The 14,692-nt window shown below is 36.5% G+C and overlaps 1 protein-coding gene across 4 annotated transcripts in view; it reads left to right on the top strand.

Annotated features, from left to right (window-relative positions):
• Positions 1-14,692, top strand: part of COL4A3BP (collagen type IV alpha 3 binding protein) — a 131,506-nt gene that overhangs the window by 39,332 nt on the left and 77,482 nt on the right. For all 4 annotated transcript variants that reach the window (XM_027552902.1, XM_027552901.1, XM_027552899.1 and 1 more), the window contains one exon: positions 2,305-2,421. In XM_027552902.1, the coding sequence (XP_027408703.1) occupies positions 2,305-2,421 (117 nt within the window). The remainder of the gene's footprint in view (positions 1-2,304; positions 2,422-14,692) is intronic.

The raw sequence follows: 14,692 nt of genomic DNA, 5'->3' as shown, positions 1-14,692 counted from the left end.
TCAGTTAAGTTTACAGTCATATTTTTGAGTGTTAAAGTTGTCTTTTGCGTATTTCCATATTCATAGTGACTGAAGCAGGGTGTGCACTGTCTTGTCCCTTCCCTTCCTGTCTCTTCTTTCCAGCATGCACTCCCTCCCTGCGATGCCCAGCACATAGTGACTCAGAGCTTTAACTTTTATCTTTTAGCCAGAGCCATGAATTAGTTGTCTTAATATTAAAAGAGAAATTGTTTCATAGGCTAAAGAACATTGTGGAATTAGCTTATATTGTTTTTGTTGAATAAACTGATAAGGAGATAAAAGATTGATACTGTTAAAGGTGGGAGAGAATAAACACAATATGTAGATTGCATTCAGCTAGTAAGTTTATTACTATATAGACTAGGGAGGAGTCTCTTTCCTCTAAGGCTAAGCTAGTTTACAGAAGAGGACATTGTACTTTATCCAGTAGAAGAAGAGGTTGTATTTGTGATATGATCCTGTCATATTTGAACTCATTCATTGAGAGAAAAACAAGTATATAAAATATTTATTTTATATATTGTTTTGAAGAATGTGAAACACTGAACCAGATATTTTACATTTGCACTAATTGCTTACATTTTGATGAAGGCAGTTTCCTCTAACATAGATCTGATGTAGTGTTCATTTTACTTTTGCTTTTCATTAGAGACTCTCCTGGCTATTAAAAGATGTAAAAAAGCCTAGAAGTTAATTTGAGATATTTTGAAGGATGTTAATGTTATTTTTTGATAGAATATAAAAATATCTTACTTATCAAATTTAATGAAAGACTATTGATGATGAGAATTTACTTTTGAATAATGAAAGCAGAAAAATATCAGTAAATGTCTTTAGTAAAACTTACTTTTGCCCTTTTTAAAATTGTGTTGTCAGTGATATTCCCACTACTTTCAGTTCAGTTCAGTTCAGTCACTCAGTCGTGTCCGACTCTTTGCGACCCCATGAATTGCAGCACGCCAGGCCTCCCTGTCCATCACCAACTCCCGGAGTTCACTCAAACTCACATCCATCGAGTCAGTGATGCCATCCAGCCATCTCATCCTCTGTCCTCCCCTTCTCCTCCTGCCCCCAATCGTTCCCAGCATCAGAGTCTTTTCCAATGAGTCAGCTCTTTGCATGAAGAGGCCAAAGTACTGGAGTTTCAGCTTTAGCATCATTCCTTCCAAGGAAATCCCAGGGCTGATCTCCTTCAGAATGGACTAGTTGGATCTCCTTGCAGTCCAAGGGACCCTCAAGAGTCTTCTCCAACACCACAGTTCAAAAGCATCAATTCTTTGGCACTCAGCTTTCTTCACAGTCCAACTCTCACATCCATACATGACCACAGGAAAAACCATAGCCTTGACTAGACAGACCTTTGTTGGCAAAGTAATGTCTCTGCTTTTGAATATGCTATCTAGGTTGGTCATAACTTTCCTTCCAAGGAGTAAGCGTCTTTTAATTTCCTGGCTGCAGTCACCATCTGTAGTGATTTTGGAGCCCCCAAAAATAAAGTCTGACACTGTTTCCACTGTTTCCCCATTTCCCATGAAGTGATGGGACCAGATGCCATGATCTGAATGTTGAGCTTTAAGCCAGCTTTTTCACTTTCACTTTCATCAAGAGGCTTTTAGCTCCTCTTCACTTTTTGCCATAATGGTAGTGTCATCTGCATATCTGAGGTTATTGATATTTCTCCTGGCACTCTTGATTCCAGCTTGTGCTTCTTCCAGCCCAGCAATTCTCATGACATACTCTGCATATAAGTTAAATAAGCAGGGTGACAATATACAGCCTAGACATACTCCTTTTCCTATTTGGAACTAGTCTGTTGTTCAATGTCCAGTTCTAAATGTTGCTTCTTGACCTGTATATAGGTTTCTCAAGAGGCAGGTCAGGTGGTCTGGTATTCCCATCTCTTCCAGAATTTTCCACAGTTTATTGTGATCCACATAGTCAAAGGCTTTGACATAGTCAATAAAGCAGAAATAGATGTTTTCCCACTACTTTACACTGATTCAAAGCATTTGATGGAAAATATTTTACCTCTTTTTTAAAAACATGTCTGTAGTTCATGTGTCAGTTCATTTGTAGAAATAGTGAATGAGCATGGTTTTTGGTAATTATACCCTTGCTGTGCTCTTTATCTGAAATATCTTCAAAAAGTTATTTGAGTACAAAAAGAATAACAAGAGTCTCTCACCGGGCAGAATGGGTATGTTCATGTTTTTTCTGTGGAGTATAACACTTCTAAGAATATAATTACCTTTGCTTTTCCTTTTCTCCCTTTTTCTTCCACAGCCTCATGATTTTGATGAATGCCGATTTGATATTAGTGTAAATGATAGTGTTTGGTATCTTCGTGCTCAAGATCCAGATCACAGACAGCAGTGGATAGATGCCATTGAACAGCACAAGGTGGGTCTCTAGTGTTTACCTATCTAAAGAGACTTAGGCAAGAGACTCATGGTAAACACCTCTAAAAGAATCTTGATCTGTACATGTGTACTGAATAGTTGAACATAATGTTTTGGGTTGTAAAATAAAGCAATACAGGTGTAAATTTTTGAAATGATTTTGTTTCTAACATTTGAATTATACTAAGGGATTGCCATGATAAATATTTTAAATTGATGATTAAAGCAAAATATGCCCTTGTATATAAATTTGTTTTTTATTTAGAGTTTGCTTCATAATGAATGCCTTTTATATCATCTGGGTAAAAGAATTCTTGGAATAACATCAGATTGTAAAATCCTAATGTTGAAAGCTTCAGTGTTAATTTTTATTGTCATTTGTAACCATTTGGGTAAATCCTTAGTATAATCATTTGTAAATTGTTAAATTTTGGTAAATATAAAGTTTTTAATAAACTTTGAAAAAGTCTTTCTTAAATACGTGTATAAGTCATAGTCTTGATATTTAAAGCTAGTTTTTGACTTCTGTATGAATAATTGGTATATAGACTAAAGAAATATTTTTTTAAAATCTCTATTATTAGCTAATTCAGTATTTCGTGGTAAAACAAGGAATAGGGAAAGTTACAAATTCACCATGCCATTCCTGATTGTGACTTAAGAAAACTGAGTTTGTTCATATACTTGTCTGTACTTGTTCATTTGGGTTTCACAGAGTTGTAGCTGAAACACCTGTTTGGGTTATTTAACAGACACAAAACATGTACACACATACACACAACAAGAAAAACTGGTCAGGCCTGGGGTACTGCAGGCACTTTCTTCTTGATATTGATCGTGCATTAGGTTTATTTCTTCATTATAAATTTTCCCAGCCTAAGGAAATCTGGCTTTCATGCTTTCCTTTTGTCCTTTTTTTAACTTTAGAATTATATTACTTTAAAGCATTTTGTGAATCTTAGTTACCTTGATATTATTACCTCAGGAAATGGTGTAAAAATGGTAAACAGTTTTGTATTATTTAAAGAAAAGATGACCCAGTAGACATGGAAGCAACAAACTAAATGTCCATCAGTAGATGAATGGATAAAGAAGATGTGGTACATGTAAACAATGGAATATTACTCAGCCAAAAAAGAATGAAATACTGCCATTTCCAGCAACATGGATGGACCTAGAGATTATCACACTAAGTGAAGAAAGTCAGATAGAGGAAGACAAGTATTGTGTGATATCACTTATATGTGAAATCTAAGAAGAAGATACAAATGAACTTATTTAGTAATACAAAACACAGACTCAGATTCATAGGTGCAGGAAACAACTTGTGACTCCAAAAGGGGAAACAGAAGGGGGAAGGACAAATTAGGAGTATGGGATTAACATACACACACCACTATATATATGATAAACAACAGGGATTTATTGTGTAGTACAGGGATCTATATTCAGTAATTTGTAATAGCCTATAATGGAGAAGGATGTGAAGCCGTATACCTGAACTGACACAGTATTATAAACCAACTATAGTTAAGTAAAAATTAAAGCAAATAAATAAAAGTGAGACAAGCTAGAATTCTAAAATCTCAGTACTTTGGAACGGGGCTAACCTGAATTCTGACACTGCAGAGTCTGCCATGCATGACGTATGTGACCTTGCTGTCATCTCTTCTTAATGTGTTTAAAGGAAGACATGAAATAATATATGTAAGGTTACTTACCAGAATGGCTGATGTTTTTTCCCATTTATGACATAGTGGGAAAAGAAACAGTTTTGAAGTCACAAATTGACTGAAATTATACCATGTTTTTTATGGATAAAGAGTTCTACATTCAATGAGAGTTGCTAAATGTGCATTTAAAGAGAGTGGTCTGCTTTGTGTAGTTGTCAGGGCTAGCCCTCTTAATAATGATTAAAGGGATTATTAAAACTAATTTCGGTATTTTTAACTGAGATGATGTTTGTTGGCTTAGTTGATTTAGATTACAGCACTAGTTTTTTTCTGTTTTAAATAAGCATATTTGATTTTGTTCATTCTTCATAGTGAAGCTGGTTCAGGAATCTTTGCAGGTTGTCATTTTGTTTCTTCTCTTTGTATGAAGAATGATGCATAAAGCATATATTTCTTCTATATCATTGATTTCTTTGCACCTTTGAATAATGGATAGATAGGATCTTTAAGTCTCCATCAGAACATTGTGACTTACTCTGGGTAACAGAGTTTTGGTAAATTTAATTTCTTAGATTCAGCAGCAAGGTTCTAGATACAGTATATAAACTTTCTTTTCTTATTTCTAAATATAGTTTATTCATAAACAAGGAAGGAAAAATCATTGTTATTCTTATTAATATTTGTTAAATTTTAATGTAAAATGATATGTACCAATTAACATATCAGTGAAGATTTAAACTGAATTTGAATTCTAAAAATAAATTGAGTTATTAAACCGACATGGGAAGGAGAAAATTCAAAAGCTATCATCAAACATAACCAGAAAAGTTTCCTCTCTTTTTTTTTTCTTCCCATAGACCAGGAGCAGGAAGATAGTGAGATGTTTTCGGATTCATGCTTCAAAATCACTAAAAAATATTAATGTGGAACCTAAACTTGGTAATTTTACTATTTAAGCAAGCATTCTTAGATTGATATTCAGAATCAAATCAAATTGTTAAGGTATCTTGATGAGGATAGGAGGTATTGTTTATTTTGAGGTTCACCAGGTACTAATCATTGCATTATTATACTTCAGGTACTTTATTTTCTAGCTACTGCCGTGAGAGATGAGGGAAATATTATTTCACAGACACGGTAACTGAGGTTTAGATTAAACTTAAGTGACTTGCCAGAGACTATACTGTGTTTTCGTAAGTAGACTCTTAGGATTCAATTTTATGTTGATTGTGCTATTGGTTACCGTTGGCGGAATGCTTGAAAATAGTTCCTACAGGTTCACTTCCTGCAGGTTAGTGTGTGTTGTCTGAGTTCTGCTACCATATACATACCATATATATATACACAGGATAAATATGAACTCATCTTTCTGCCTATGGATTGCCATAACAGTGTTACATTGTAGTGTTTAAGCACTGGAGACTGGGGTCTGACATATATGGGATTAAATCCTAACACTATTATATAACAACTGTGTGACCTTGGTAAATTACCTAAAGAAGGAAAGATGACATAATGCATTGTTTACTTCCCTGAAAAAAAAAAAAAACCCACAAAAGACAAACAAGCAAGCGGAGTAACCAGATCATGATAAAGCAAGTACTTCAGAGATGACCTGAGTTCCTATCATTCCAGTTCACTCAGTTCAATTCAGAGTTAACTTCCACGGCACCACCTGTCCTTGTGATGGCTGGACAGTACACTTGGAACAGTGGACCTGTCTTTTTCTCTTCTGATGTCGTCAGATGGCCCTGCCACTCCATTGCCTTTTCTTGCTGTTAGGCCTTTGTTAGGGCTTCCCTGATAGGTTTGGCTGGGGAAATTGGAGGTTTCTGTTCTTTTCTTTCCAGGAAGCTGTTATTCTCATTATGATAACCTTTATATATCAATCAATTTCACACATACATCCATACATAGATACTTACATACATATCTGGAATTCTATTTTACAGAACCTCTTCAACAAGAATAATATGGTAGAGGTGATGTTGATGATAACAAACATTTCTGAGGATTACAGTGTGCCAGATAGAGTAATAAACACTTCATATGCTTTTTCACATTTTGCTCTCACAACCTTGTGAGATTAACATTACTGTCCTGTTTTTACTCATTAGGAAATTGAGACAGAGAGAGGTTAAGTAACTTGTCCAAGGTTAAACTGCCAGTGAAGGGCCAGCATTCAGACCCAGGTCTGTATGACCTCGGAACCGGAACTTCTGTCCAGCAAACACTTCTGCCATCGTATAAGTGTTCATGGCAGATGTATTTTGTTGACTGAAATCTTGAGCTTCTTAAATCACAGTGTTCTCATATTTTTTATATGTCCTTCATATCTCTGGTGTTTGTTTTGAACCATAAACTTCTTAAAGGCTCAGGGACACAACTTTTTTGTAGGAATCGGCAAGGCGTTAGACACATATGTTTTCCAGTTGAAATAATTTACAGTATTGTAAACATTTTTGGGGGAAATTTGTAATTTAAGGAGTTGTTTTTTCTCTTTAATCTTTACATTTAGTGTTAGAATGATTACTGACAAAAATACACTAGGGTTCTGTGTTCTTTGTCTGCTACTGCTGCTGCTGCTAAGTTGCTTCAGTTGTGTTCGACTCTGTGCGACCCCAGAGATGGCAGCCCACCAGGCTCCCCTGTTCCTGGGATTCTCCAGGCAAGAACACTGGAGTGGGTTGTCATTTCCTTCTCCAATGCATGAAAGTGAAAAGTGAAAGGGAAGTCACTCAGTCGTGTCCGACTCTTCATGACCCCATGGACTGCAGCCTACCAGGCTCCTCCATCCATGGGATTTTCCAGGCAAGAGTACAGGAGTGGGGTGCCATCGCCTTCTCCGTTCTTTGTCTAACTCTGTTGTTTTGTCCTCCTTGGTATTCATTCCATAATAACTTGCTCAGTACAAGAAAAGTTAATATGATTTCATGATTTAAATTTTTGCAATGTATTAGAAATAACATTAAACAAGTAGTCCCTCAAGTAGTCCCTGTGGAAAGAAGGTATTTCTGAGGTCTTTCTTAAATTCAGGGATTCTATTTTAATATAAAATATAGAAAGAGGCATATGTATACAAAACCAGTAATTTTATTTAAAATACTGTGCTGCCTTTATATATGTGGAATCCATTCATACTTTGCATTTCCCCTTAGGAATTGAAACAACACTAAATAAATCTTTAAAGACGGGGCTTGCTTGTTTTTTTAATCTCTTAGCCATCTGCCATGCTGTCTTTGAGGTCTAATAAATTGTTTTTGAAAATTATTTTAAAACTAAAAACTACAAATGTGATGGCAGGTTGGTTATTTTTTATTTGGATAAGTTAATATTATTTTTAGTAAAGATGTATCTAGTATTATCTAAAGGCTTCTGTGAGCATTTTCTGTGTAATCAGTTAATAAAGGAATTATGATAAGCCATCTGTTGACTCTATGATTTAAAAGAATCATAGGATTGCTCCTAGAATCTTCTACAGTTGCAGTGCATGTGATTTTGAATAAACAGGGTTTCTTCCTACCATGAAAGAAACAGACTCCCCTACATCACCACCGCATCCAAACAAGAAAACTAGCAGGAATGCTCTCCCTGTACTAGCAGATGTAAGAATCACGTTGATAAAGTTAAGTTTTTTTGCTCTGGTAAGTTTGTAGTAATCATGACATTGCTTTATTTCCATAAGGGAGCAACCTTAGTAGATGCTGAAATTTTGGTGGTCATGGACCACCCATATTCCCTATATTTTGTAAATTATCTAAGACCTAAGCAGTCATAGGAAAGTATACAATTTAGGGAGGAAGAATGCAGATAATTTTGACAGACGTTGATTTTCTGTGGTGAGCATCTACAGGCAGCTGTTTTACAATTTGGTGTTTGTGCCTTTGTTCCTTTGTGAAGGCTCACTAATTCATCTGTAAAGCTCCGTTTGATTACTTTCAGAAGAAAGGTGTATTCTTGGCCTGAGAAGTTAAAGGATTTCTGTCTGAGGAAATTAAGTGCAATTTTTTTTTTAAGGAATTGATATATTTTACTTGAAATGGGTTATGAAAAAAGTTTCCCCACCAGAAGATTCTCATGGTTGAGCAAACCTAAATGATGCCCAAGACTCACTTTAAAGATCTTTTAAAAATGGTATTGCTTTCTGCTATAATGAGTTTTCTTTTTCCTATGGTATGTCAGGGTCAGTTTGATCTTAGTGCTTTTTCTCTACTTCTAAAAGAAGCAGTTTCTGCTTACTTGACATCTTAATTGCTTTTATCTTAAATTTGACATAAATTTATTAGAAAACTAGTTAGGTGGCAGAATATACCTGTTTTCTTTCTAGCAGTTTTTAAACATCAAAGTCATATAAAGTCATCCCATTTCTGTTTGCTGCGGGATCTTAGTGCCTCAACCAGGGATTGAGCCTATGCCCACGGTAATGGAAGCTCAGAGTCTTTCACTGGACTGCCAGGGAAGTCCTCTGCCTTTTTTAACCAACTATAATATTGGAGAAATTTCTGAACAGGTACTAGAGGCTCATTCTATACTTGTTTGCTTTATAAATGATTATCATGTAAACTTAGCTTTCCATTTTGAATCTGATTAAATTGATGAAGGTTTAAGAATGCAAATAAAACTTTCACAACAACTAGTTTTTAGTGTATACTTTATATAAGTAATTTATGGGCTCAGTGGATTAGAACCAGTTTTTCTTTTACCTTATTTGCATCACACCACAGTGATGAAGAAGATGGAATCAAATTTTACTTTTCCTTTATATTAAAGAGTTCTAATCGTGCTCAGTCGCTTCAGTTGTGTCCAACTCTGCAATTTCATGGACTACAGCCCACCAGGTTCCTCTGTCCATGGGATTTTCCAAGCAAGAATACAGGAGTGGGGTGCCATTTCCTTCTCCAGGAGATCGTCCCAACCCAGGGATCGAACCTGTGTCTCTTTTGTCTTCTGCATTGGCAGGCAGGTTCTTTATTACCACTAGTACCACCTGGGAAGCCCTTTAATTGTTGAGGGAAGTGCAGACCCAGTACTAGCTGCTGGAGTAGTCAGGGCTTTGCCATTTTCTCAGATAAGTTGTAGAAAAACCCAAGTAGGTGATATAACAACTGAACTTTATTAACCAGCATTTATTAAGTCTCTGGATGTTTCTCTCCTTAAAATGAGGAATTTGGTTGATTCTAAAAGTGGTAGTTACTCGCTTGATTGCTTGCAATAATCCATCAGTTCAGTTCCATCACTCAGTTGCGTCCGACTCTTTGCAACCCCACGGACTGCAGCACGCCAGGCCTCTCTGTCCATCACCAGCTCCCAAAGCTTGTTCAAACTCATGTCCATTAAGTCGGTGATGCCATCTAACCATCTCATCCTCTGTCGTCCCCTTCTCCTCCATTATGGATTATTGCCTTTTCCCATGGACAGTATGAAAAGGCAATAATCCATAATGGTTAGTAAAATGTTTTAACACTTAAATATAGATAATGTCTAACTATCATGATTTTTAAGGTTAGTGAAATCAAGGAAGAAAACAAGATACTAACTCTCTTTAATAGTCTTAGTGTTTTAGAATAAAAATACTTGTGTCAAAGGCTTTTAAAATAACTTTTTTAGTTTCTGTTGCCTGCAGTTTTGTTGCAGTCAAAAGCAGAATTCACCTGAATTCATCTGCACTTTGTGCTTCCAAATGTTGCCTAAATACTTAATGAAGTTTATAATCTAAAAAGAGGGAATAAATGTCATTGATTTGTAGTTTTCAGCCAGGTTCTTCTATCTAGGAAGGTGTTTATCTTTTACCAGTTATTAAAGGAGGAATCAGGATTTTACAAGAACAGTGAACCAAGAAGATATTTAGGTAGCTAATCTTATTAACCATGTGGCCAGTTGAGGAGAAATAACTTGACAACATTTTATGTCATAAAGACAGGGAGGGTCTTACAAATTAATGAGAAAAGTTTACACAGTGCAAATGAAAAAAAAAAAAAGGCCAAGAGACTTGATCTGGTACTTCATAAAGAGCATATCCAAATGGGTAATGAGCATATGAAAAGGTAGTCAACAGTTAATGCCATTAGATGTCAGGGAGCACAGTGATACCACCATATGCCTGAGTAGCTTAAAAAATAAAAGATTTAATACCAAATGTTGATGAGGATGGTGTGCAACAGATATCCACTGGTAAAACAATTTTGTACTGTCTTCTAAAGCTGAGCACAGTGGATTAGTCACTTAAGTCGTGTCTGACTCTTTGTGACCCCATGAACTGTTATAGCTCGACGAGCTCCTCTGTCCATGGGATTTCCCAGGCAAGAAGACTGGAGTGGGTTGTCATGATCAGGTGAATATTGAAAATTTGAAAAGGTCTTACAAGTATTGATGTCATCAGTTCAGTTCACTTGTTCAGTTATGTCTGACTTTTCGTGACCCCATGGACTGCAGCGCGCCAGGGTTCTCTGTCCATCACCAACACTCCCAGAGTTGACTCAAATTCATGTCCATCATGTTGGTGATGCCATCCAAACATCTCATCCTCTGTTGTCCCCTTCTCCCGCCTTCAGTCTTTCCCAGCATCAGGGTCTTCTCCAATGAGTTGGTTCTTCTCATCAGGGGGCCAAAATAATGGAGTTTCAGCTTCAGCATCAGTCATTCCAATGAATATTCAGGACTGATTTCCTTTAGGATTGGCTGGTTTGATCTCCTTGCAGTCCGAGGGACACTCAAGAGTCTTCTCCAACACCACAGTTCAAAAGCATCAATTCTTCGGCTCTCAGCTTTCTTTATAGACCAGCTCACATCCATACATGGCTGCTACTGGAAAAACCATAGCTTTGACTAGATGGATCTTTGTTAGCAAAGTAAAGTCTTTGCTTTTTAGCATGCTGTCGAGGTTGGTCATAGCTTTTCTTCCAAGGACAAAGCGTCTTTTAATTTCATGGCTGCGGTCACCATCTGCAGTGATTTTGGAGCCCCCCAAAATAAAATCTGTCACTGTTTCCATTTTTTCCCCATCTATTTCCCATGAAGTGATGGGACTGGATGCCATAATCTTAGTTTTCTGAATATTGAGTTTTAAGCCAGCTTTTTCATTGTCCTCTCTCTTTGACTTTCATCAAGAGGTCCTTTAGTTCTTCTTCACTTTCTGCCATAAGGGTGGTGTCACTTGCATATCTGAGGTTATTGATATTTCTCCCAGCAATCTTGATTCCAGCTTGTGCTTCATCCAGCTTAGCGTTTCACATGATGTACTCTGCATGGAAGTTAAGTAAGCAGGATGACAATATACAGCCTTGACGTACTCCTTTCCCCATTTGGAACCAGTCTGTTGTTCCATGTCCAGTTCTAACTGTCGCTTCTTGATCTGCATACAGATTTCTCAGGAGGCAGGTCAGAGGTCAGGTATTCCCATCTCTTGAAGAATTTTCCACAGTGTGTTGTGATCCACACAGTCAAAGGCTTTGGCATAGTCAGTAAAGGAGAAGTAGTTTTTCTGGAAATCTCTTGCTTTTTTGCTGATCCACCGATGTTCGCAGTTTGATCTCTGTTCTGGTTCCTCTGCATTTTCTAAATCAGCTTCAACATCTGGAAGTTCACAGTTCATGTACTTTTGAAGCCTGCTTGGAGAATTTTGAGCATTACTTTGCTAGTGCGTGAGTTGAGTGCAGTTGTGTGGTAGTTTGAACATTCTTTGGCATTGCCTTTCTTTGGGATTGGAATGAAAACTGACCTTTTCCTGTCCTGTGCCCACTGCTGAGTTTTCCAAATTTGCTGGCATGTTGAGTATAGCATTTTCACAGCATCATCTTTGAAGATTTGAAATAGCTCAACTGGAATTTCAACTCTCTTCTTAGTGATGCTTCCTAAGGCCCACTTGACTTCACATTCCAGGATGTCTGGCTCTAGGTGAATGATCACACCATCGTGGTTATCTGGGTCATGAAGATCCTTTTTGTATAGTTCTTCTGTGTATTCTTGCCACCTCTTCTTAATATCTTCTCCTTCTATTAGGTCCATACCATTTCTGTCCTTTGTTGTGCTCGTCTTTGCATGAAATGTTCCCTTGGTATCTCTAGTTTTCTTGAAGATGTATAGAGTTTACCAAACTTGCATGTTGTTGTAATGCTTACCACATATTTGCTACTAACAATTCAGGTAAATATTACTAGATTTTTAGCTGATTCCTTGTATCTTTTTAAGTCTGTAAATTGCTTGCAAAATGTTTCTTTAGATAAAAAAGATGAGGGGGGAAAAGGACAGTTAATCTGGAGTTGAATAAAGGTTCCATATTGCTAGTTTTAGAAAATATTAAAGATAAATGAAGCTTTGTAGTATTAAAGTCCTTGTTTGTTTTTGTTTTTTTTAAACAGTGTTCAGTATTGTATTTGAATTTTTATTTAATCAGGAGGGAAGATTTCTGACAGTCACCCGGACAGATGTGATTCTGCTTTTGTTCTATCTGATATGGAAATGTAGTGGTGGGTGGCATGGCTTATGCATATTGACAGCAGTGGAAATTATTTTCTCATTTTACTTGCTGAGTGTATCGAACATTCACTGGAAGAAAATGTTTCTTAAAAAATCAAGGTACATAAAACTATTCGTTTTCATCAAACATGCCTTTTTACCAAATACCTGAAAAACAGTTTTGCTTCCATTGTCTTAATTGTGTGATAGATACTCTGGGCTTGTGTGGTATTGAGGTATGAAAGACAGCATTGTGTTAAGAATCATAAGAATAGGTAGCAAAGTAGATGAACTTTAAGTTAAAATGTTATCCTCAAAAAAAAAAATTCTGTCATTTTTCAGTCATATATCAAGTTCATGTTCTTGACAGACAAGTCATGATCATTGGCAGGAATATGTATGTATCAGTGTTTATTTCTTAGCCCGTTGTTCTCTTCAGTAGCACCCGCCTTGACCTGTAGAAGGATAGACTGTAACTAGCCAGTGTTATCATTTAATCCTGTGGGAAGTCTTTCAGTGTAGGTATTATTCCCATTTTGCATAAAAGTGAGATTGAACAGATTATGAGAACATTGATTAGTGCGTGGTAACATTATTCCAAGAACCAAACCTCAATTTTTTGTAATACACCCCGCTTTGTAGTTAGTTCCAGCTTTTTTCTCATGGGTGCATAGTTGAATACTAAGAAATAAATCATCAATCTCCTTAAAAAAAGAATCTTCACCATACAGTTAGATCTAAAAATTCTTAAGTCTTTTAAAACCATTCCTGCAAATAGTTGTATTGATCAGATTTCATTGGCTCCCCTTGCCCTGGGTTTTTTAAAAGTAACTTTTATTAATTAAAAGGAAAAAGTTACAAAATTACCATCAGTCTTATAACCAAGACAGTTCTTCATTTTGGTATATTTCCTTCTTATTCTCTGTACATTTTGCCCCTGTAACTTTATGGAAATAATGAAGTTTATATCCTGTTGTTGATTTTTTAACTCTAACATCATTTTCTCCTTATAACACAACTTCATTGATATTTCATTATATTTTAATTTTGGTACTCATTTGCTTATTCTTAGGCCTTTAGATGGTTTCAATTATCTTTTGCATTTAGTTTTACTCCCTTCTACATGAAGTATTTTTCTGTAATCTGTGTCCTCATAAAGGATCCTCAGAAGTAGGACTGCTCTACTTAAGGGTATTAGCACTTTTGTTGTATGTTGTCAGGTTATTTCCCAGACTGGCGTTCATTCTACCTACAAAATGTGTAGATCTTCCTTTCTCTGCTCTGCGTCTCTACCAGCTTCATTAATTTTTAACCTTTTCTAAGTGAGATAGATTAAACATGTGTTCTATGACTGCATTTTTTGTTTTTATTTTTGTAGAGGCGATACATGATTACTGTAAATAATTCAAACAATACAGCCAATACTGAAAACTATATAAAAGAAATTGAAAATTCTGGCCACAGAGAAATGACCACTCTTCATCTTTGGTAAAGATTTCTTCCAGATAATTTCTTTGCATGTACACCTTAGATTCCATACTACTTTGTAGCTTTTCCTTCACTCAACAGTAAGTTACAAGGATCTTTTTGTGTTTGAAATAGATTTCATTCCTCCCTTACTCCCTGAGAAAAGAATGCATGTCCTTTTTAGAAAAGTTTGGTTTGCGATCAAAGCCCCAGAGTAATTAAGAATGTTCATTTGCTGACTGTTGTTTTATATGCATGTATTTCTTTCAGGATCCTTGCAGGAAAGAATTAATAGTTCAGGTCCCCTGGCCAAATACCATCTTAACATTTCAACAGTCCTGCAAATACTACTTGGAGAAGGCAATGGCAGCCCGCTGTAGTACTCTTGCCTGGAAAATCCCATGGATGGAGGAGCCTGGGAGGCTGCAGTCCATGGGGTCGCTAAGAGTCGGACACGACTGAGCGACTTCACTTTCACTTTTCACTTTCATGCATTGGAGAAGGAAATGGCAACCCACTCCAGTGTTCTTGCCTGGAGAATCCCAGGGACGGGGGAGCCTGGTGGGCTGCCGTCTCTGGGGTTGCACGGAGTTGGACACTACTGGAATGACTTAGCAGCAGCAGCAGAAAATACTACTTAGACATATTAACCCTGTTTTTTCTCTTATTGGGACATTT

Source organism: Bos indicus x Bos taurus, chromosome 10, assembly GCF_003369695.1.
Source record: "Bos indicus x Bos taurus breed Angus x Brahman F1 hybrid chromosome 10, Bos_hybrid_MaternalHap_v2.0, whole genome shotgun sequence".
Lineage (NCBI taxonomy): Eukaryota > Metazoa > Chordata > Mammalia > Artiodactyla > Bovidae > Bos > Bos indicus x Bos taurus.
Note: the sequence above shows the minus strand (reverse complement) of the source record. Positions and strands in the feature narration are given on the sequence as shown.